Below are 22,583 nucleotides of genomic sequence, written 5' to 3'. Positions count from 1 at the left end.
GGCACTTGAGCCATATATGCCAAGCTGTATATGATGTTGCGCATCTTCGGGTAGTTTGATTCGTTGCTGACGGCTGTGTAGGGGTCGCCAGTAGTACCTGATTCGGTTTCCGAAGCCACCGTGTAGACAACGATTTCCCCACCACCACTTCGACTATGCTTTCGGATATCGTAATTCTGCTTGAAATCTAAGTTATTCGTGCTGCTGGATCATTCTAGTATGGTCCGATTCTTGAGAGGTCGGAATGCGCCTTAGTATCCGGTCGAACCATCAATTCGTACTTTTTGAACTACTAAAGCTGAGCGCGCGCGCGGGAACAATGGTACACATCAAGTCACGGACGATAACCCCAATATTAAAGGTCTCCTTTGGCACGCCTAAGTCTTCTATCATCGAGTACACCTCTCGCTCCTTCTCTTCATCGCAATCTCTTCTGCCACAATGTCGCCATCCATCGCACAGCTTCCCCCACGCGTCCTTATTATCGGCGCGGGCCTGGGTGGGCTTTCGCTTGCTCAGGGGCTCAAGAAGAACTCCATTCCCTTTCATGTCTTTGAGCGGGATCCATCGGCTTCTTTCCGCCCACAGGGATACAGGATCAAGGTGATTGCACCGTTCTCCTTCAAGAAATACGACCTAACTCAAAACAGATCAACTATGAAGGCGCGATGGCCTTGAAGTCGGTCATGGGTGATGAAATGTGGGAAGAGTTCGAGAAGACCTGCGCTGAGACTCAGTTTGGCGAGACGAACATCAACGCCCCAGACGGTGCACTAATCGCTTCTCGCGCCGGTCCAGGTCTGCGCGGGGGATCCTTCGTCCCATACCTGGCCGACCGTACCCTCCTGCGATCTCTGCTCTTCCGCGGTCTCGAGGAGGACGTCTCTTTCGGCAAGACCCTGACGCACTACGAGATCCTCGACGAGGGCGTCATCGCTCACTTCACAGACGGTACCTCCGAGCAAGGCATCCTCCTCGTCGGCGCAGACGGCTTCCGCTCCCCCGTGCGCAAGCAATTCCTCCCCGACCACAAGCCCATTGACACGAATGGCCGCTGCATCTACGGCAAGACGCCCATGACGGAGGAGTTCATGGCGAAATACCACGCCCGCGCGCACAAGTGGATGACGCTCATTCTGGACAAGACGCCCATGACGCAGACCCTGGATATCGATGAGACGCCTCTTACTTGCCTTCTCGAGCCGGTCCGCTTCGTGGATAATGAGTACAAGCACAAAGCGCCCCAGGACTACGTGTACTGGGTGCTCATTGCCCGCTCCGACGTCTTCGGTCTCTCAACCGAGAAGCTGCTCACCCTCAACGGCCAAGAAGCCGCTGAACTCTCTTTGAAGCTCACCGAGGAATGGGATGCCTCGCTCCGCGCGCTCTTCGAGCACCAAGACATCAAGCAGTCCTCCGCTCTCCGCATCTCGACCGCGAAGCCCCAAATCCCCATCTGGGAGACGAACCCGCGCGTCACTCTACTCGGCGACGCTGTCCACGTTATGAGCCCTTGCGGGGGCGTTGGAGCTGTTACTGCGATCATGGACGCTGCTGCTCTAACAGAGAGCCTGCAAACTGGCGGCATCAAGAAGGAGAGTTTGGGTGAGTACGAGGCAAAGATGAGGGTGTATGCGAGGAAGAGCATTGAGAGGAGTTATTTTGGCGGGAAGAAGATGTTTGGGCACGCGCCGTTTGATCAATGTGAGATTTTGGAAATCTAGATTGCACTGGGGCCGGTGAGCAGAGTGTTGGGAGTCTGATGGTTTAGTGTACGGGATTGGGTGTGGGCGCTTCTGTGTGCATGTTAGTATCGCGTATAGAACTGGTTATCTTCCTAATCCTTCGATATGGTTCTTGCCTATTGTAAATGGTGACAAGTGGGGATGCATGAAAAAATACGGGACCACGAGTCGTGAAGGCCTCCAGCTGTCGTGTTGATGGAAAGCTTTGCGTGTAGTTTGGAGTTCTCTTCCTTTGGGCCCACGTCTGTTTGGCTTGAAGCTATATCTCGCAGCTTCGTGAGGTCCTCTTTTACAAAGCAATTACCTGCACGTGGTCGCCAAAAACGCCCACTGGTGGATTTCTTAGGGCTAAGCCAGCGAGGCAGTGTGAGAGAGGGCAGAGCATCCTTCGTTTGGTATCAAATAGTCCAGTTGTAGACTTGAGCCTTTTCCTGCTCTGAGACTCCACTCATCTGGGAGAGTTGATATTTGGTATTGGTTCGCAGTCAGGAGCGACCTCCGGGACGTAAGATCTGATGGATTAGCCAGATTGGGACTAGCGTCTAAGCTTGGTCCGGTATCGTGAAGCCTTCCCGTCCCTTCTCTCGATCCTACAACATCCTATCCCATCCCATTGTCAAGATTGCGCCTGTCAATGGGCGGTGTGCGTATGACAGGCGATGTTCTCATCTCAACCCACGCCCGATGAATGAGACCACAGGTGATGAGGCAGTTCGGTGAGCGAAGCCATGGTAGAAGCTCTTTCGGATGATGGGTATGGGAGCACAAACAAGATGGGTTTTGGAGAGCGAAGCACCGGAGACAATACTGCGAGGGCATTGTTGCCAACACTCCAGGTGGCTCCACGCCGCCCTGACATTGAGGCTTGACCGATGGCAGTGTTGAAGCTGCTTAAATCCTCTAGTCTCCTGCTTCAAACCTCCAGTCGTGTTCGTTTCGCGCATCTCCTTTCAGACAGCTCATACGTCTCTCATCCCTTTCCAGCTCATTTCTCTCCATCTAGAAACCATCAGTCACCATGGCTCCCGTTCTCGCCTGGACCGTCTGCGCCTACCGCAAGCCCGGTATGTCCGAGGAGGACTACCACCACTACATGAGTGAAATCCACGGGCCGCTCGTCAAGGGCCTCATGGCCAAGTATGGCATGCTCAGCTTCTCCATGGTATGCCTCCCATTGAAGCCCGCCAGGCACCCCCATCCACATCCCGAACTGCTAATCCCCTTCCCAGTCCCACAACACGAACAACACTCGCGCCGAGATGGAAAAGCTGTTCGACCCGCAGTTCGCCAATGTGGCCGACTACGACTGCATCGTCCAGGCTACTTTTCCGGATACCGAGTGCTTTGTCAAGATGAAGGCGGATCCGGAGTATATCGCGAAGTGCATCCCGGACCATGAGAACTTTGCTGATACTAAACGGTCCAAGTGAGTAACATGAGTAGAGTCTTGGTATCTATATTGATCAGGTACAGGATGACCATCGGCTGGATTGAGCATCATGTCCAGAACGGCCAAGTCGTCTGCTAGAGATGGACGGAAGGTTGTTGATGGCTTTGGTATTTGCGCTGCTTTTGAGGGATGGAGTTTAGACGTTTCTGTACACAAGTTTTTGGATAGAATTTGAAGGTTTGGAACTTAGAATGATGTCTCCTTGTGATTGACCATATGCATGTTGAAGGTGGTTTGCTGACTAAGCCCCTTCTACGTGTCGCAAATCTCTCATGCCATTGCACTCCTCCCTCATCTTCATCGCTCGGGGCGTTGGCCAAGCAGAATCCATCTTGTCAAACAGCACGTATCAAAGCACGTACTCTTCTTCGCAGTCATTCTATGAGAGGCCGTACGTAATCTATCGTCCAATATGGGTCGCGATTAGGGTGTTCCTCGAGCGCAGTTGACGCAGGCTTTTAAGCTTCCAGCGACAGCGCCACGCCGACCTTCCAGAATCTTCATTTTGGCGGCTGGAGTTGAGAAAGAAGACGAAATGCAACGCCTTCGCCGGGCTATGTGGTGTCCAGCCATTACAAAATCGCGCTCATCCCTTGCGGAGTTCTATCCGAGCTTCTCGAAAGCCTTTGCATTTACTAGCACCACACCGACCGCGTGTCTCCAGCAAATCATTGCTTGCCTTCGGAAGAAGCTTATTCTCAGACTTCCACCGCTTGTTTTGAGATTCGATGCGCACTGCGCGTCACTTTCTTTCCGGTGGCTTCTACAGCTGGAGTCGCCCTCACGTGTCGGCGCTGTTCGGGTACCGAATCCGTTGGCTGTCGACAAACCATCGCAGAGCGACACAACATGCTGACCAATCATAGATCTGACCGGAACGTCTGCGCTGAGGCTCGCTATCCCAAGAAACGCGAAGCTTTCCTGGCAGCGTTAATCGGGTTACAACGCTCCGTTCACGAATGACGTTTTGGCACAGCCGCAATTGCCTTGCCCGTTTAGGAAACGTCCTCGAAGCCTCCAGGACACCCAGCCCACACTCGGTCCACGACATCACAGGTGCGCTGCCATGGATCTGGCATACCGGAGACTCTACGTTCGTGACCGGGCTTCGCCATACCAGATTGTATCGGAACTCAGGTACCTCTTCTATTACAGTTTCTTATATATGATGCGCCCAGGAGTATGTGCTTCTTCCGCATCCCACTCATCAACCACAGGCCTGTCTGTCTCCAGTCAATAAACGCTAGCAGTCTTCGAATCGTTGTCTGTATATTTCCCACCTTCCCAATATCCAGCCAACGACTCGATTCACTCTCTAGCTACAATGGACAAATCTTCCCAAGTCCTCCTGTTCGGAGACCAGACCACCTCTTCCCAAGCTTCCCTCAAGCGTCTCCTTTCAGTCAAGCACAACGCTCTTCTTACTACTTTCTTTGAGAGAGTGTTCTTCGCCCTGCGTCAAGAAACCAGCAGGCTCCCCGTTTCGTTCCAGGATCAGTTCCCTCGCTTTACTTCCCTCCTGGATCTTCTGGCGCGCCACACCGAGTCGAAAGTTAAGAATCCAGCCCTTGAGAGCGCATTCCACACCCTAAATCAACTCGCTTCTTTTGTTAGGTGCGTCACTCATTTTGCTTTGAAGCCATCTAAGATCCCCCAATACGCGATTACTAACAGCTGGTAGTCATTATGGCCAGAGCACGCAGAAGTACCCTTCCCCTTCCGAAAGCCACGTTGTTGGTGTTTGCACTGGTCTTCTTTCTTCTGCCGCCATCAGCACCAGCCAGACATGGGCCGAGCTCTTCCCAGCGGCCATCGAGGTTGTGCTTATGGCCTTCCGCACCGGCCTACGAACCACCCAAGTTCGCGATGATATCGAACAGCCAGGAGCTGGCAATCAGTCATGGTCCATGATTGTGCCGCTCACCGCGCAGCGCGCCAACATGGCATTAGATGCGTTTGAGGAGGACCAGGGAATCCCGCACGCATCTCGGCCATACATCAGCTATGTTACGCCGAACAACGTGACTATCAGTGGCCCTCCGTCTGTCCTAGACACCGTGGCCAAGACCTCACCGTTCTCGGAACTGAAGGCGGCTAGAGTCTCAGTCTTTGCACCATATCACACTTCCCATCTCTACTCGGAAGCTGACGTGGAGGCCATCCTTGCCTCTAGCGACAACAAGATCCTTGACTCTTACCAACCGAAGATTCCAGTCTTTTCCGGCGTCACTGGCGAGGTCGTCCAAGCTGCCACCTTCGGCGACATTCTGCGTATTGCCCTTCGAGAGATCTTGATGGAGCCCATTCGTTGGGATAAACTGCTTGAAGGCACCGCGGCTGAACTGCAGAAGACTGGCGTGACTTATGCCACCATCATGCCTTTCATCGCCAACGGCTCACAGCACCTTGCCGCCGCTCTCTCTCAAGCCGGCGTTCCCAGCGTCAAGATCGACGCGGAGAATACCAACGTGGGCGCGCAACCTCATGCTCGCGCCCAGCAATCTAAGATTGCCATTGTCGGATTCTCCGGAAGGTTCCCAGATGCTGCAAGCACCAACAAGTTCTGGGAGATCTTGCACCTCGGGAAGGACGTCCACCGCGAGATCCCCAAGGATCGTTTTGATGTGGATGCCCACTATGATCCTACCGGCAAGAAGAAGAACACCTCTCGCGTACGGCACGGCTGCTTCATTGAGGAACCAGGTCTTTTCGACGCCCGATTCTTCAACATGAGCCCGCGTGAAGCTGCGAATGCTGACCCGGGCCAGCGGTTGGCCATCACCACTGCCTATGAGGCATTTGAGATGGCTGGCTTCGTCCCCAACCGTACTGGTATGTCCAGGATCTTGCTAATACGTCCCCTTATCACTTGAATTGCCAGAAACATTTTCTTATGTAAAGAGGAGGCCGCAGTATCTCAGAGGGCCATCAATATTCATCTAGCTTTTGCAAAGGACCCAGCTAACCGTTCTTAGCGTCTACGCAGCGCGACCGCGTTGGTATCTTTTACGGCATGACTAGCGACGATTGGCGAGAGGTCAACTCTGGCCAGAACGTCGACACATACTTTATCCCCGGCGGTAACCGAGCCTTCACCCCTGGTCGCATCAACTACCACTTCAAGTTCAGTGGTCCTTCGTTCAGTGTTGATACAGCCTGCTCTTCCAGTTTTGCCGCCATCCATACCGCATGCAACTCCCTCTGGCGAGGTGATTGCGATACTGCCATTGCCGGAGGAACGGTACGTCCACAATCTTGCCCACCTCTCCCCTTGTCATATAGCTAACGCTTCCTTATTAGAACGTGATGACTAATCCTGACAACTTTGCTGGCTTGGATCGAGGTCACTTTCTTTCTACCACTGGCAATTGCAACACATTCGACGATGCCGCCAACGGATACTGCCGTGCTGACGCTGTAGGCACGATAATCATGAAGAGGTTGGAGGATGCAGAGGTACGTACTGGCTTAGGTCTTTACCTGCGGAAAGCTCTGCCTGGCAGCCTTCAGCAGGTAAAAAGCTTGGAGATGCTGAAGAGTGGGGAAACCCCCTCTTTTTCCCCTCCCCCACACCGTGCGCCCCCTTTAATTTAAGACATCTGCTAAGTATACCCTCACCTTTACAGGCCGACTGTGATCCCATCCACGGTGTCATTCTAGGTGCATACACGAACCATAGTGCTGAAGGTTAGTCGTCCCATCCTTAATCTTCCGCAGAAAACTAACGATTGTGTCAGCTGAGTCTATGTAAGCCAACGCCGTAGTATAAACACTGAGCGTTTTCTAATCGTACCGCCACATCAGGACCCGTCCGCACGTCGGAGCTCAGGCGTTCATCTTCGACAAGATGCTGAACGCTGCGAACGTCAACCCCCTCGACGTCAGCTACATTGAGATGCATGGTACTGGCACTCAAGCCGGGGACGCTGTCGAAATGGGTTCAGTCCTCAAGGTCTTCGCGCCCAGAGAAGGCGGACGACCTGCCCAGTCGCTTCACTTGGGCTCAGCAAAGGCAAATATCGGACATGCTGAATCTGCCTCAGGCGTTGCTTCTCTCATCAAGGTGCTGATGATGATGAAGAACAACGAGATTCCTCCTCACTGTGGCATCAAGACCAAAATTAATCACAGTTTCCCGGACCTTGCAGCTCGTAACGTCCATATCGCGCGCAAACCGACTCTTTGGCACCGTCCTGAGGGAGGCAAGCGAACGGTCTTCATGAACAACTTCAGTGCGGCCGGAGGCAACACCGCGCTCCTAATGGAAGACGCTCCGATTGCCTACCGCGATGCGAAGCCAGATCCGCGTCCGACCCACACAGTTGCAGTGTCTGGGCGGTCGATCCTCTCCCTCAAGAGGAACTTGGAATCCTTCGTCACCTTCCTCGAACAGCACCCGACTACCTCTCTTCCGGCCCTCTCTTACACTACCACCGCTCGTCGGATGCATCACAACCACCGCATCATGGTGACTGGTTCCGACATTACCACCATCAAGAAGAAGCTCCAGGATGCCACTCAACGCCAGGACTTGAAGCCGGTCCCAGCCAAGCTGCCCAAGGTTGCATTCGCTTTCACCGGTCAAGGTGTGCTTCAGTCTGGTATGGGGAAGCAGCTTTACGAGAACTTCGCCCAGTTCCGCAACGACATTCAACGCTTCGACCGCATCGGCACGAGCCATGGCTTCCCAAGCATTCTGCCTCTGATTGATGGCTCGTTGGATGATGTTGACAACGTCAGCCCCGTCATTGCCCAGCTTGGCACCACCTGTATGCAGATGGGACTCACCCGCCTCTGGGCTTCCTGGGGAATAACCCCTTCCGCTATCATCGGCCACAGTCTCGGCGAGTACGCCGCGCTCAATGCTGCTAGTGTTCTGTCTGCGAGCGACACTATCTATCTCACCGGGAAGAGGGCGCAGCTCCTTGTCGCTCGATGCTCAATGGGCACCCACTCCATGCTCGCAGTTCAGACCTCGCTGGCTCAGGTTGGCACGCACCTTGTTGGCAAGCCTTGCGAAGTCGCTTGCATCAATGGTCCGAACGCGCTGGTTCTTAGTGGCGCAAACGACTGCATCGATGCTCTTGCCGAGGAGCTTGCTAGTGCGAAGTTCAAGTCGACGAAACTCAAGGTGCCGTACGCGTTCCACTCTGCTCAGGTTGAGACGATTCTCTCCGACTTTGAGGCCGTAGCCGAGAAGATCCGCTTCGCCACGCCCGCTGTTCCATTCATCTCTCCGCTCCTCGGTGAAGTTGTTGAGGGTGAGGGCGTCTTGAACCACCTCTACCTCAGCCGAGCATGCCGCGAGACGGTCGACTTTGTCTCTGGGCTCAATGCCGCTCTTGACACCAACATCATCACCGAGAAGACATTGTGGGTTGAGCTCGGATCGCACCCCGTCTGCAGTGGTATGGTAAAATCCATCGTCGGCAGTGAAACGGTCGTTCTTCCATCGCTGCAGAAGAACAAGGATTCTTTCGACGTCCTTTCTAGTAGTCTTGCGGGTCTCCATCTAGGAGGCATTGAAGTCAACTGGAATGAGTACCATCGCGACTTCAAGATGTCACACAGGGTCATCGAGCTCCCTGCCTACAACTGGGATAGCAAGACCTATTGGATTCAGTACAACAACAACTTCTGCCTGACCAAAGGCGATGCTCCGGCGCCCGTTCCTGCCGCCCTTCCAGCGCCTGTCCAATCCAAGCTGTCGACCTCTTCGGTGCAGAGAATGATCGAGGAGAACCTTGACGGTGCGAAGCCCTCTGTGCTCATGGAGTCAAATGTACAAGACCCTACCCTTGTTGCAGCATTCACGGGTCACCAAGTCAATGGCACGCCGCTCTGCCCATCCTCGCTCTGGGCCGACGTTGCTCTTACCCTCGCCGACTATCTCATCCACAACAGCAAGTCGAAGCCCTCTCAGACCGGGATGAATGTCGCCGAGATGGTGGTCAAGAACCCTCTGATCGCTACCGGAGAGAAGCAGCTTTTCCGCTCCTCTGCTGTTGCTAATTGGTCTGCGAAGGAGATTGCAGTCCACATCTACAGTGTCAACGAGCAGGGTAAGATGACTACCGACCACGCTAACTGCAAGGTCAAGCTCGGTGACCCCGATGCCTGGGCGGCTGACTGGAAGCGCAACTCGTACCTCATCCGATCTCGCATCGATGCTCTGCACCGCGGGGTTGATGATGGCGCTACCAACCTCATCAAGCGCGGCATGGCCTACAAGCTCTTCGGTGCGCTCGTCAACTACAACGAGCAATACAAGGGCATGCAGGAGATTGTCATGAACAGCGATGATCTCGAGACCTCTACTCGCGTCAAGTTCCAGGCCGACCCGACCAACGGCAAGTACTATTGTGCGCCGTACTGGATCGACAGTCTTGGTCAGGTCACTGGCTTCACCATGAACGCCAATGATAACACCGATTCTAAGGTCCAGGTGTACATCAACCACGGCTGGGACACCCTGCGCATTGCTGAGAGGTTCTCAGCGGAGAAGAGTTACCAGACTTATGTCAAGATGCAGAACATTGGCGGCACTATGCACGCCGGTGATGTGTACATCTTCGATGGCGAGACCGTCGTCGCCATGTATGGAGGCGTCAAGGTGAGCCCATCCTAAAGCCCACCAGGCCTCGCATGCTAACTGGTTCCAGTTCCAAGGTGTTCCTCGCAAGGTCCTCGACTTCGCCCTGCCAGGTGCTGGTAAGGTGGCGCCGAAGGCTACCTCCGCCAAAGCCGCCACGCCCAAGCCTGCGGCGAAGTCTATGCCGGTTCCTGCTGCCGCTGTGGCTGCGAAGCTCCAGGCAAAGCCCGCGAAGCCTGCTCCGGCCCCTAAATCCACTGGCCCAAGCGTTGCTGACAAGGCCCTCAACATCATCTGCGATGAGGTCGGTGTCTCTATGTCCGACCTGGTCCCAACGGCGGCCTTCGCAGACTTTGGTGTCGACTCTCTCCTTTCACTCAACATTTCTGGCCGTTACCGCGAGGAGCTCGACCTTGATATGGGGAGCTCTCTCTTCAACGACTACCCGACCGTCAAGGAACTAGTTTCTTTCCTTAACAAGAACAGCGATGCTCAGGATGTTGTGGTCGTTTCTGAGATCAGCTCCTCCTATGCATCTACCCCTGCAACCGAATCCGAAGCTGGAGATGCCACGAGCACCAGCGGAGGCTCCATCGAGGGCGACGATGCTGGCGTTATTGACTCTATTCGCCGCATCCTTGCCGAGGAGATTGGCGTTAAGGAGGCTGAGATCACTGGAACTCTGGACCTTAGTGAGCTTGGCATGGACTCTCTCCTGTCGCTGAACGTTCTCGGCCGTCTACGTGAAGAGCACGCCATGGACCTGCCCTCTGATCTCTTCGCGGCCAACAACTGCCTCAACGCAATCGGAGCTGCTCTCGGTATCCAGTCGAAGTCCGCCCCGCCTGCCGCGGCTTCTCCTGCTGACAACTCGCCCCCTGAGACCGCTTCTGTTGTTGTGAAGGAGCTATCAATCCCTCTCCAGTCTAAGCCCGCCCAGACTCTCCCCCGCGCATCTTCGATCCTTCTCCAGGGCTCACCGAAGTCTGCTACCAAGCAGCTCTTTCTGTTCCCTGATGGTTCCGGCTCTTCGACCTCCTACGCTCCGCTGCCCCGCGTCGCACCCGACACCGCCGTGTACGGACTGAACTGCCCGTACATGAAGACGCCCCAGGACATGAAGTGCGGACTCTCTGACCTCACGGCACCCTACCTTGATGAGATCCGACGCCGCCAGCCCCACGGTCCATACTACCTTGGTGGCTGGAGCGCAGGTGGCATTTGCGCATACGATGCCGCACAGGTTCTCACTCGCGCTGGTGAGAAGGTTGAGCGGCTGATCCTTCTCGACACGCCGAACCCTATCGGCCTTGAGAAGCTGCCCACGCGCCTCTACGACTTCTTCAACAGCATCAACCTCTTCGGCCAGGGCGGTGCACCCCCGCCATCATGGCTGCTGCCGCACTTCCTCGCTTTCATCGACGCTCTCGACACCTACAAGGCCAAGCCATTCCAGGGCGAGGCGCCCCAAGTGCACGTCATCTGGGCCGAAGATGGTGTATGCAAGGACGGCAGTATCCCACGACCGGAGGAGCGAGCCGATGACCCACGGGAAATGAAATGGTTGCTCAACAACAGGGCGGACCTTGGGCCGAACGGCTGGGATACGCTTGTTGGTGCGGCGAAGGTGAAGATTACGAGCATGAAGGAAGCGAACCACTTCACCATGATGGAGGGTGTGAAGGCGAAGGAGCTGAGCCAGTTCATTGCCAGCGCTATGGTATAGGCGATTGTCTTTTGTCTGTAAGCTTTTCTTTTCTTTCTGTTATGTCACTCTTCATGTACATGACTCTTCTCTTCTTGTACTGCTGACGCTCGGCATCGTTTGGGAAGGCGGTGTCGCCCGGGCGTGGCAGTCTTTTTTCTCTCACCTTATACCTCTCTTGTTTCTTTGCATCATCGGAATGTTGGCGTCGATTTTGGAGTGACGTAGCTTAGTGTTTAGTTTCTTCGGCATTCGGAGCTAGACTTAGACTGGTAGGCTGGGGGCGTAGCTACTTAGATGTTTCTTAGACCAAATGGAAAGTGTACTCCATGAACATCCCCTCGCATCGCGTCCCGAAAGAACATCTACTTCTTGTGCTGCCGATGTTGCAAGGGTCTGCATGTCTAGTCTACTCCACTATGGAAGAAGGACTGTGTGCATTTCGATCCGTTCTAGCCATGTAGGCCGCCGTTCATTGCGCTCTGGATGCACGACGCTTCAAATCCTTTCTTTTGTCTTTTCGACGACATTGAAGAACCCCACCGATAGCATTAGGCCGACACGTTGATGACCATTCCCACCGATTTCACTAAGCAGCGGTGGCGAACGTGTATCCTCGGAGCCGTAGTAAGCCTCGAGTGGGCAGCTGGAGTGGTACTCAGCCTGATTCGACACCTGCTGGACGCCACAAGGTATCCCAGGATAATATCGAGTTCGTAGTCTACATTAATTCGGACTTTTGTTGGCACTTCGGCGGTGGCTCGGGAGTGTTTCACAATATCAGATCTAACGACGAATATATCACACTCTCCGGTTCCAATACAAGTTCAAATTGCAGTTGAGATACACGACAGACCGCAAGACGTCTTTGTTCTCGAAAGCCGAGAATGCTCACACCCTGTCGCATTTCAACTTCCTGGGCTGACCTTTTGGATGCCTGCACCTTCCTCCGCCCTTCGGCCCGTACCCTTTTCCACTCCTATCAGCCTCCTCATGTAGTCCTCGGAACAATCTCAGTTATATTAAAGGAGTACACGGGATCCCACGCACCCTAGACTCTCGCCAAGAGACATCAATGAACGGATATCTCCTCCAGAACCCATGTCATCCCACATATCCCACATAAAGGGCCAAGGGCCAGCAGCAATAATCCGTAACTTCCGTTGCTCCTCAAGCTTGATGGTTTTACGATCCGATGACTTGAAAGGCGGGAATCGCATCTGGACTGGAAAATGGTCGCGCGAGAGAATATCTGGCACGACAGGTCGAGTTCCGAACGCGTTGCAGTTCGACTGAGGATCTTTCTATGGCCGGGATTCGCGAGAGGCCCGTAACAACCAAATCATAAGACTGTGAACGGGCTGCAGTTGTTTGACGGTAACTAAGGCCTTGGTATCTTGGGCAGCGATACTCATTCGCGGGATGCTTTAGGTTTGAAAGGTGACAGTGGCCGACGAAATGAGACGTGGTGGGTGCAGGTATGCGCACTGCCTAATCGCCTCCTTCGGTTTGCTTGGGACATCAGTGACACCGGAGTCTGCAACCAGAAATCCAGCTATAGGGAGCAGAGCTCTCATAGATATCTAACAAAATATTGGGTTCGTTTGCGCGTGGAGGGCGATGAGAGACTTCTTCGCGGAGAAAAATACGCCTAACCAATGTATTCTGACCGAGTTTGCTGAAAGCACGCGAACGGCTCAGGTGGCGTAGCGTAAAGAAGTTTTCGGAACTGCAGGGCCAGTGTTGGGATAGATGGGGTTCCAGTGGCGAACCTTAAATCAGTCATCGCGGCGGGGGGTTAGGAGGCAAGGTTGAATGATGTTGTAGAACCGTTGAGCTGTATGTCCTTTCGAAGTATCTGGACACAGCTGAGACGACCAGGCGCCCTGAAGTAATTTTAACTCGGCTGCCCTGAAGATATTCTTTTTGTGATATTGGGTGGCGGAAGGCGCTTAAAGTAGATGACCGTGGCACATCATCCCCGTACAAAGGCATGCACTGCGCGCTCATTCCAACCCGCTACCACTAAGTGAAAGTGATCGTGTAAGCTGCGGACTGTTCCGCACCTCGTGGTAACATGATGGACGCAATAAGCTCGACGTCTTGCCGTAGGATTCGGAAGGTAAGGGGTTACCCTTAATCGGTGGCGCAAAATAGGAATGTGGTGGGTTTCGACTGAGAAGATACGATCGAAGATGATACCCTAAGAGAACTTATTAGCTCCTTCCGTCCTATCACAAAGATCAGTGCATTGGAACTCACCGTATTGAACTACAGACTCAAATATGCATAAGTACTCAGATTCTTTCTTGACGCGCGGCGACTCCTCGCTTGAGGGTAATCGGCCTTCCTGGCGTCACCGGCGGAATACTTCCATCGGTACGTTCCATGGGCGAGATGTTCTCTACGGATCCTTGTCTTCGTCTTCCAGTATAGTTGTCCTTGTGAACTGTCGGGGCGTGGATGGATAGCTTCTAGGTCTGGAGGCTAATTCTGTACGGGTAGCGGCTTGACATGCCGCGTGGAGGAGAATTGACGTAGGTTATAGGACAGCGCAGGGAAAACCCAGGATGCAGATTTTAACAGGAACGTTGCGATCGCCGTTTTGAAGGATGAGTACCTAGGACTCTCTTGTTATTGCATGGCAACCTGATGTCGCTTCGATTGCAAACGAAAGAGACTGTAAATCTTCGTGGTTTTGGAGCGGAGCCACCGGAGTCAAACATGCTGTGGATCTGCAGAAACAAGTGCGGTACCGCTGGATCGGAGCTCGGTAAAGGCATTTCGTGACCGCCGTTTGTCGGGGGGCAAGGGTCGGGGTTGCCCTAAAGCGGGAGGAACGTTGGCCGACATGGCGTAAAAGTTGCAATGACAAGCGTGTCTGGGCCCCACCCCTACCGATGTTCTAGTCACTTCCCCGAGCTACGCACAATGTGTGGAGCTCCATGTATTCGGAGACGATTGACAATCATCGATGAAAGGGGGTGATGATCATCACCATCAATAACAATGAGGTCGTACAAGGATCCGCTTGCTGAATGCCTTTTACGTGGATTCGGCCTTATCCTTGGTCTCGACCTCGGAAACGATTTCGTTCAGATCTACCGCATTTCGGCCAGTATGTAGCGCGTGTTCGTTAGGTCGCAAGTCCTTGGAGTTTTGGATCTGTTCCCAGATGCGAATAACCTGGGTAAGATTCGGACTCCTCTGGACGTCCGAAAGGGAAGATGCGAGTGAGGCGGAGCCGAAGGATGTCCACCAAGCACCCTCACGGTTCTCTAGATAGTCCGGGTTCGCGTTGTACTTGAGATTCGGAATACGAACGATCCACTGGAATTCGGGCACACTAGGTAACCATTCCTGGATGAGCTTCGTATTGCAAGTGCACCCATCCCATCCAACTGCAACAATAGTTGGATTCTTGGCCCGCCGTAAATCTGCATTTATAGCTGCAGTGAACTTGAAGGCATTGTTCTTCTGGACTCGCTGTTGTTCTTTGTCCTCGAAGCGATCCTGGTACTGCTCAGGTGCCGGAAGTTCCCGTGTCTTCATGTTCCACCCAACGTGGAGCACTGCTGCGCCGCGATCGTCGAACGCCCTTCGATATTGCTGGAGAACTAGGCGGCCCCATATGGGAAGTCCGGATTTGATATTCTCGCGGTTGGCTCTCTACTCGTCAAGGGCTTTAGCTGATGATCGTGTGATGATGATGACCCGCGGTGGCGAGTCTGACTTGCTCAGAGGTATTCGAAGCATCTGGGCATTGCGAGGCTTATAGCCCTGACCGTTGCAATCTTGATCATGGAGAGCCAGTGTATACCTGTCAGCAAAGTAATAGCTACATTTAGCACACTGATACGGCCCTCGAGTATCATGTACGTGTGTGCGGATATGGTTGCCCACGCCTTTCATGTTAGGAAAACTCCTGGGGCAGCCGATAACAGATTTCCAAGGACACTCGTGGACTGCTCGAGACTTCGAACATTGTCCTCGTCCGGAGCCGTTACGAATAAGTGCATGGACCCTAGCGTTAAGATACGATCGGAAGAAGAGACCGCAACAGTTGGGGCATGGAATCTTCTATGTTCCGTCTTCGCTGGAATCGTCGGGAAATGGGATTCCATGTTTCGCATGGACAGTCGTCACGTGTCGTTCTCTCCCGTTAGAGGTGGAAAACCAGGTATCGCAGGACTTGGACCCCTTGAAAGCAGCCTTAAAAGGACATTCGTATCGATCGCGAGAACGGCTCGGCTGGCATCCACGCCTCGTCCTGGTTAAAGTCTTTGAAGTTGGGCCCGCGACCAACAGCTTCCCCGGCGAGGAGTCTGTGAGCATCTGAATGATTCGTCGTCCCCCACTAGCAGTGATTGGGTTCGCCGCTTTAAGTCCAGGCCGGTTACGGTTCGTTTATCGCTGGAAGTGGTCCTGCAGTAGACTGAAAAGACTAATATCCTGGAACGGGATGTTGCCCTTTTCATGCACGAACTGTAAGATTCTCTTCGCACAGGCGAGCCTGATCTGCTATCCGAATATGTAGCGGGCGTTATTCGAGACCCGAGGTTTCGGTAAGGGTTCCTGGTTGGCCTAGAATATGGCAGCCAGGATGCTTATTGCTGCACAGTCTACATCACAGCTGGCTTGCTGGGGGCACTCGGCGGCGGAGATACGGTCGGCGCTCCAGGAGACGTTTCTGTATGGCGAAGATGGCCTGAGGCCAGTCAGGGTCATCAGTGCAACAAGCTCCTGACTCGCCGGGCATGTTGGAAATAGACAAATGTATTTGCAATGTGACATAGATGGAAACTCAGGAATGATATGAATAGTCATTGATAGAGAACACTTAGCTTTCTCCGATGCCTCGAGGTCTTTTGAACACCTGCACCGTTCCTCGCACTAAGCAAATTAGTTCTTGCGACGTATGTGCTCTTGGTGCACCGCCTTCGAGAGACTCAGCCCAAGAGTATGCATATTCACAGAACGAAACCTGCATGCGTATTGCATCGAATGAGCAGCCTCTTATGATCAGGCAGTGGAGTACGGGCTCCCGTAGTTATTATGCATCTAGTTCTCCCATCTCTTCCTCCAGACTACAGTACTTCGCGCCCCATCTCCCGGTTCCCGTAGTATGACCGACCAGTCCCCCGCGTGCCGGAAGAGTAGCACCGACAAACGAAGCCCTCCCCGACAGGCAATGTAGCAACCAACTTCGAGCAGGTGCGCCGGCTGCTGGAGACGTGCCGTACCAGATCACGTATAATCTTTCCGCGAGCCCTAGAGATATTTTATGGGAGCAGTCGGCCCGAGCAGGTAGTGGTCCGCATTGAACGTAGGAGCGCCGTGCGATATCCGGAAGACAGATCCGGGCGTGAAGAGAGCGTCTCGCGGAGAGCGTGAGGAACGGGAGGCCACACGTTTGAGCGTGTTGGGTAGATGCGATATCAAAGAGTGAGTGGGGACCAGCTGCTCAATCGGTCGATCAAGATTGGTGTGCAGAACGGAGGGAGCATATTCTGTGAGAATGTTAGTCACGGCGAGAGCTATCGCTCTCTGGCGCCTTATAGCCCTCCAGCAGTTTTGGCCAGACTGCCATCACGGAAGCTGAGAGCGATTGTTCTGGAGAAAGCTATTGAGAAGCAAGATGGGGGAGGGCGTAGGAAAGGGCTTGCGCGGTTGAAACGTTTAAGTTTCGTGCCGGGAGGCTTGGCGCTTCGGCCCACGGATGCTCATGAGAGCCTCCCACGTTGGATTTGAAGAAATGCACTGCAAGCAAAAAGTCATTTGCAAATGATAGTAGTTCAATGAGAGGTGCGGGAATATCTTGTGCTATTACTAGAGTATACATAGACTGCTGTGCAATGCAACCACAACTGCCACGAAAAGGAGGGATACCTAGTTAGGGCGGCGCGCACTAGGATGGATTCTGGTATTAGCGCATGTTCCTGCTTTGTCTATCCATAGATCGTGATGTTTCATGCAGGGTACGAAGAGTTTACAAAAAATTTTACTACAGTATATAATATCTCTAAAGCATCAAACCACCATCAAAATCCCAGAACGGTGAGATGGTAAGTACCTGCAGCTCAACGTTCCCAAACACACGCTAATCCACGAATCAGGCCGAGTTGGTTATGGCGCCAGGTTAAGGTTACCTTAACACTAATTCCTGGTCACGAAAGTGGCGTGGGTTCGAGTCCCACTCTCATCAATATTCGTCCGCTCGTTTGAGCGGTATTCGGGAAATTTTTTTTTTTTGCCGCTTTCTGCTTTTTTTGGGCCCTTGAGCGGGGTGCGTTGTTGAGGGCCCCGTTTTACAGTTGTCCAAGCTCTATCACGTCTAAACCTTTCCAGGCGCTTTCAATACACTTATGAGGGCTATTAACTGCACGTGATGCTGTGGCCCGTGGCCTGTCTTCTGGTGCCTAATGATGTTTTTTATTCGTGCCATAAGGTCTATCATGCAGTATCGGCTTATAAATGCTCTCTCTGGTGTGGTTTGAGAACGTCTTCCTTTCCCAAGCACTTTCCGTAATATCCGCGATTATACAGGAGAATTGTTGCAGGATCTCAAGTGTCCAGCTGTCGATCTCTCGAATATGTTCATGGCTCTAAGTCGAGATCCTGGTATCGGAATAAAGTAAATGCAACTTCTTCGATCATAACACGAATCTGGATATCCCAATCCGCATGCCCCGTCACGTAAGAGCACGCCGCGTTTGGGTTTCAATGAGCTGGAGTAACTGTGTCATGTTTCGTTTTCTGCTAGGTCTGTGATCTCTCAGCAGATTTGCCTTCCGCCTTCGAATTATTCCTCCTCCTCCTCCTCCTCCTCCTCCTCGAACACTACACATCTTCTTTCCTTGATATGTCGGAGCCTCTGTCCGCCGGACGACGCACGGTGGCGTGCTAGGCTTGCTCTTAGGCTTCCCGGACGACAGGTAGTATATTGTATCAGGCTCCCTCTCATGATCGCCGGACGACTCTTTGTCACCTGCCATGCTCTTGTGGGTGTAGCAAGTCCCTGGTCGCCGGACAATCCATCGTCGTGCGCGAGATGTGGGTATTCTGCTAGTACTCTTGGTCCATGGAGATGGGGGAAGACCACTAGGAAGGGTAATGTTCGCTAAACCAGAATCTGATTATGTAGAAGTCTAACATCTACACCGGGTCTAGACGTACCATATGGCACAGCATACCGCCAACATACGGCAGAAGGTTTGCTTAAGAGAAGCCTCTATACTCCAAAACGCCGTCCCAATGCTCGTCCACTCGCTAACCCTACGTAACGACCCTCTTCATACTCGCCGCCTGCCTCGGCTCAATAAACAGCGCCTCCCCCTCCGTCAGCACAACCGGCTTCTCACCCTTCTCCTCATCAACCAGCGTCTCCAACCTCCCTTTAACCCACGCCTTCCGCCCCTCCACCTTGGTGGTCTCCGCCTTCAGCACCACAATCTGACCGGCCATACACGGCGCCTTGTAATCGATCTTCAGTGAAGCAGTGACGGCGACTTTATTCGGCAGCGCGGGGAAACAGCAGCGCGCTAGACCCTCATCTAAGAGCGTGGCTAGGAGACCGCCGTGCACGATGCCCGGATGGCCGCAAAGAGCGGAACCGACGTATTGGAGGGAGACGAAGGTAGTCCCGTCGGCGGTGCTGAATTGTACGGGCGGGACGGCAATCTTATCAGGCCCTAAAAGCGTCCCACCTGTGAGATTTTGCGTCCGCATCTGCTCCGGAATTTTCAGATGCGGTCTGCTCGCAATGTACTTCTCATCCTCTAGTAACGATTTCGTAAGCGGATGCTCGAAAATCTGCTGCTCTATAGTGACGAGCTCCTCGGTCGTGGGTGTGAAGAGTGTGAGTGTCTCTTCGTCTGAAGGGGGCTGTAGGAGCGCTTGTGCGGTGGAGAGGGCTGGAGCGGCGGCCATGGTGAAGCCAAAGGTGAAGGTAATGAGGGTAAGGGCGATGGTGAGCGGGATGCGGATGTACAGTGGTTTCTTTTGGCGTGGAGGCGGGTCGAGAGTCGTTCGTGGTGTTGCTTCTGAGGTCGGTGATGCTGCGCAATGTTAGTCTCTGAGGGCCACAATGAAGGAAAGCAAAGAAGTCTCGAGATACGACACGAGCCCAGGAGACTTACCTCCCGCAATGCTACTCTGCTCTCTCCGTCCAATATGTCCTCTCGTGAACTGCGCTCGAAATACCGCCACCTCGGTAGTATTTATACTCGGCCGGGAAGCCTCTCGGAACGGCGCAACAATCCACCTAGCCAGGGCCACCCTTCTGCAAAAGGCCGACCTTGCGACAGAATGCATGGCCCCGTATCCGCTCCAAGGCACTAGATGCAGATTCGAGCGAGCAGGCCCTCCGTCGTGTTGCGGTCAACGGAGGCTGAATGACGCATTGGCCATCGGCGGTCGGGAACGCGCTTTTTGCCTCGGCTCAGGGGGTCGTTCCGAGACTTCTTTGGTTGGGATGCGTTGAGGCCAAGGCAAGGTGACATACGTACGCAGAATTTTAGATACGAACTTCGGCCGACCTTCTACGTCAGATGGGATGCCTGGGATACAATTTAGGGGCGGTGAATGTGCTGAGAAATACGTTGTGGAGGTTGAAGCTGCCCGGTAGACCCCCGAAAGAAATCAGCAGGCGCTCATACCTGCACTGCTCTAGTCATTTTTGTCTTCTGAAGGCATCTATGGATCCCAGCCTCGCTTTACAAAGTCAGAGTTGAGGCCGGCTTGTATATGTCCCGCGACGTTCGTCTCATGGACATGCCTAAGTTTGGGTAGAAATGTCTGTTTGGTATCTCTCTTCATTCATCAGCTCCTAGCCCAAGCGTTCCTGTACATACACATCTGTCAACCTAATCCCTGCCCAGCCGCCAAGTAGTATACATTCGTGAGAGTGGGGAAATGAATCGTAGCATATGGAGCGCCTTCAAATCTCTACGCTCGCCCAGCCGCTTCCATAGCTCAAAGTAACCGAGCTACATACATTGAAGAGAAATTATCCCCTCGTGAGGGGAGTGGTAGTAAAACAGGTGTAAAGAAAATAAATGGTTGACCTTTTGGACGCCTGGATATGCCGGAGAACCGAGAGTGCCAGATGAGACGATACAAGGACAGATGTAACGGTATAAGAATGGGAACAGTGGCATCAAAGGGGCGATTGTCTCAATAGTAGTCCCTAGCGCTCTTCTGGAGCTCGATGAATCTCCATCCTCTCGTCTCGGGATTGCTCACGTCCTCGGGTATCCTCGTCACACCAATGGCATACGTGACCTGCTGGACCTTGTCATCCATGCCGGCGGCGAGATCGCCGGTTTTGGCGTTCCTGTAAGTGTGAACCTCTTGCGTTCTGCAGGTAATGATAAAGACCGGAATCTCTCCTGGTTCCAGCAACCGGGCATTGAGGATGTCGACATGCCTGATATCCACGATCCGTCCGTCCGACTTCAGGCCCGCCGTGGTGTATTGCTGCATCAGGGCCGCATACACCGAGTATTGAGCTGCCGACAACCAAAGCTTCAGCGTCTCGGTGTCGCCCTTCACGTATGCATCCAAAACTTCTGGGAGTATATATTCGCGCATTTCGGTCAGGAAGGGTTCCAATTGGAAGTTCGGGTCCATTTCTCGGAACTTCTTGATGACCATTGCAGTCTCGTTCTCCGCGAAAAAGCCCGTTATGCGATCCGAAATACTGCGCGCCGTTGAGATGAGGGGATTGTCCGACTCGTTGTACACGCTCTTCATGCTGTCGAAGCGTCGCATAATGAGTGAGTTATCCTTGAATTCTCGCCAAATTTCTTTGTAGCGAGCATCTTTGTGCAGAGTAACATGTGTTCCGGCACTGGCAAGAATAAGCTTCAGCGTGCACGGTGCGCAAATTCTGAACTTACTCGGGATCCTCCTCCATCGGCTCGTCTGGCTTCTTTCCGCCGGTTCGCTGTAGCTCATTGAGCTCTCTCAGCTCCCGCCTCCTTCTACGCTCTTCCTTCTCGAGCCACCCTCCATACCTTGACGAGCTACCATCGTCCACAGTCTCCTTCACAGCCTGGAATGCCTTCGACTGCCGCACCGGCCGGGTCACGTATTCCAGGCCAGATCCGGTAACATTCGCAACCTTGCGAACGCCCTTCACAGGAGCTGTATCCCAAGTCCAAGCCGCACCATGACCAAGAGCTTTCCCCGTCGTCTTCAATGCCTCGGCGGTTTTTGTGGTCGCCGCATCAGTGACTTGGGTGTACGTGTTCCGAGCTTTTTGTACGTGCGGGTTCTGAGTGAAGTCGTGGACGCCCGCCGACAATTGCTTGGTGGATTCATTCCACTCCTTCGAAGCCTGGAATTCTGACTTCAGCGTTTCGGTGAAGACCTGCCAGGGTGTCTTGTCGCCGTGAGGGGGAGGCGGAGGAGCATCCTTCTTGCTCTCCTTGCCTTCCTCGCCACCTTCTTTCTGCCCAGACTCCTCTTCGCCGGCCTTCTTTTCTCCCGCTTCTCCCTCGTTTCCCTGTTCTCCTGCCTTCTCTCCCGCGGCGCTTTCAGAAGAGTGCTGCTTGGTGTCTGGTTGCGACTCCGAGTCTCTTCCCTTCGCTTCAGGTTCGGCTTGCTTCTGCGCCTGCTGGAATAGCACAGTGCGGGAGGAGAATTGGCGGGCGTATGTGGCGGAAGTGCGGAAGAGGACATTCTGCGGTAGGAAGTCGCTCCGCAGGAACAGGAAAGGGGAGGACTGGGGGTCTCGGGATGCGAAAGATGGTCGCTGCGTCGCCTGTGACCGCGCAACTAAAGGCGCTGTAGATAACCGCCTATATGCCGCCGCTCGGCCGTGGAAGCTCGAGGGTGAGGCGGCGAGTGGTTGGATGCTACTCCATCGTGCCCTGGCCGAGAGAGCGGTCGCTGTGGACGGCCTCATACTCTAGAACGAGACGAAAGGACCAGCAAAGAGCTGTAATTGCAATACAAGCCCACCCGAAGGATAAATGGCAGAGAGGTGGGCGCGGCGGAGGACGGGAGGAAGGTGAGGTGAGTCGGCGGCGAGATGATTTTCTTCGGAAAGCACGCGCGCTCGGGCCACTGCCGTCGACTTTTCTGCCG

General features: G+C 53.7%; 6 protein-coding genes and 1 non-coding gene across 7 annotated transcripts; 4 read left to right on the top strand and 3 right to left on the bottom strand.

Moving 5' to 3' along the window:
- Window positions 1-44: 44 nt before the first annotated feature.
- Window positions 45-1,746, top strand: BU26DRAFT_206329 (cercosporin toxin biosynthesis protein). The gene is made up of 2 exons (XM_033820596.1): window positions 45-603; window positions 651-1,746. The coding sequence occupies exons 1-2, from the start codon at window positions 442-444 to the stop codon at window positions 1,722-1,724; spliced, it is 1,236 nt and encodes a 411-aa protein (XP_033675483.1). The 5' UTR covers window positions 45-441; the 3' UTR covers window positions 1,725-1,746.
- A 768-nt stretch (window positions 1,747-2,514) lies between these two features.
- On the top strand, window positions 2,515-3,322 carry BU26DRAFT_611579 (uncharacterized protein). The gene is made up of 3 exons (XM_033836074.1): window positions 2,515-2,907; window positions 2,975-3,171; window positions 3,219-3,322. Exons 1-3 carry the CDS (start codon window positions 2,764-2,766, stop codon window positions 3,271-3,273), a joined length of 396 nt encoding a protein of 131 aa, XP_033675482.1. The 5' UTR covers window positions 2,515-2,763; the 3' UTR covers window positions 3,274-3,322.
- A 963-nt stretch (window positions 3,323-4,285) lies between these two features.
- Window positions 4,286-11,635, top strand: BU26DRAFT_206302 (ketoacyl-synt-domain-containing protein). Its single transcript, XM_033820595.1, has 8 exons — window positions 4,286-4,809; window positions 4,877-6,027; window positions 6,171-6,436; window positions 6,496-6,651; window positions 6,822-6,882; window positions 6,933-6,942; window positions 7,000-9,808; window positions 9,858-11,635. The coding sequence occupies exons 1-8, from the start codon at window positions 4,520-4,522 to the stop codon at window positions 11,511-11,513; spliced, it is 6,399 nt and encodes a 2,132-aa protein (XP_033675481.1). The 5' UTR covers window positions 4,286-4,519; the 3' UTR covers window positions 11,514-11,635.
- Window positions 11,636-14,367: 2,732 nt separating this feature from the next.
- Window positions 14,368-15,161, bottom strand: BU26DRAFT_587338 (uncharacterized protein; the record flags this gene model as incomplete). The annotated part of the gene is made up of 1 exon (XM_033834682.1): window positions 14,368-15,161. A coding segment is annotated over one exon (624 nt), but the record flags the coding sequence as incomplete, so codon positions are not given.
- A 2,441-nt stretch (window positions 15,162-17,602) lies between these two features.
- BU26DRAFT_t69 lies at window positions 17,603-17,697 on the top strand. The gene has a single exon. It is a non-coding gene; the product is annotated as a tRNA-Leu (tRNA).
- Window positions 17,698-18,567: 870 nt separating this feature from the next.
- On the bottom strand, window positions 18,568-19,923 carry BU26DRAFT_206211 (Thioesterase/thiol ester dehydrase-isomerase). Its single transcript, XM_033820594.1, has 2 exons — window positions 19,631-19,923; window positions 18,568-19,549 (listed from the first exon to the last, which is right to left on the bottom strand). Exons 1-2 carry the CDS (start codon window positions 19,803-19,805, stop codon window positions 18,768-18,770), a joined length of 957 nt encoding a protein of 318 aa, XP_033675479.1. The 5' UTR covers window positions 19,806-19,923; the 3' UTR covers window positions 18,568-18,767.
- Window positions 19,924-20,445: 522 nt separating this feature from the next.
- BU26DRAFT_206209 (Tim44-domain-containing protein) lies at window positions 20,446-22,524 on the bottom strand. The gene is made up of 2 exons (XM_033820593.1): window positions 21,392-22,524; window positions 20,446-21,342 (listed from the first exon to the last, which is right to left on the bottom strand). The coding sequence occupies exons 1-2, from the start codon at window positions 22,399-22,401 to the stop codon at window positions 20,667-20,669; spliced, it is 1,686 nt and encodes a 561-aa protein (XP_033675478.1). The 5' UTR covers window positions 22,402-22,524; the 3' UTR covers window positions 20,446-20,666.
- Window positions 22,525-22,583: the final 59 nt, after the last annotated feature.

The sequence above is a fragment of the Trematosphaeria pertusa genome (genome assembly GCF_010094035.1).
Source record: "Trematosphaeria pertusa strain CBS 122368 unplaced genomic scaffold BU26scaffold_29, whole genome shotgun sequence".
In the NCBI taxonomy this organism is placed as follows: domain Eukaryota; kingdom Fungi; phylum Ascomycota; class Dothideomycetes; order Pleosporales; family Trematosphaeriaceae; genus Trematosphaeria; species Trematosphaeria pertusa.
The sequence above is the reverse complement of the archived record's forward strand: the minus strand, read 5'-3'. Positions and strand labels throughout refer to the sequence as shown.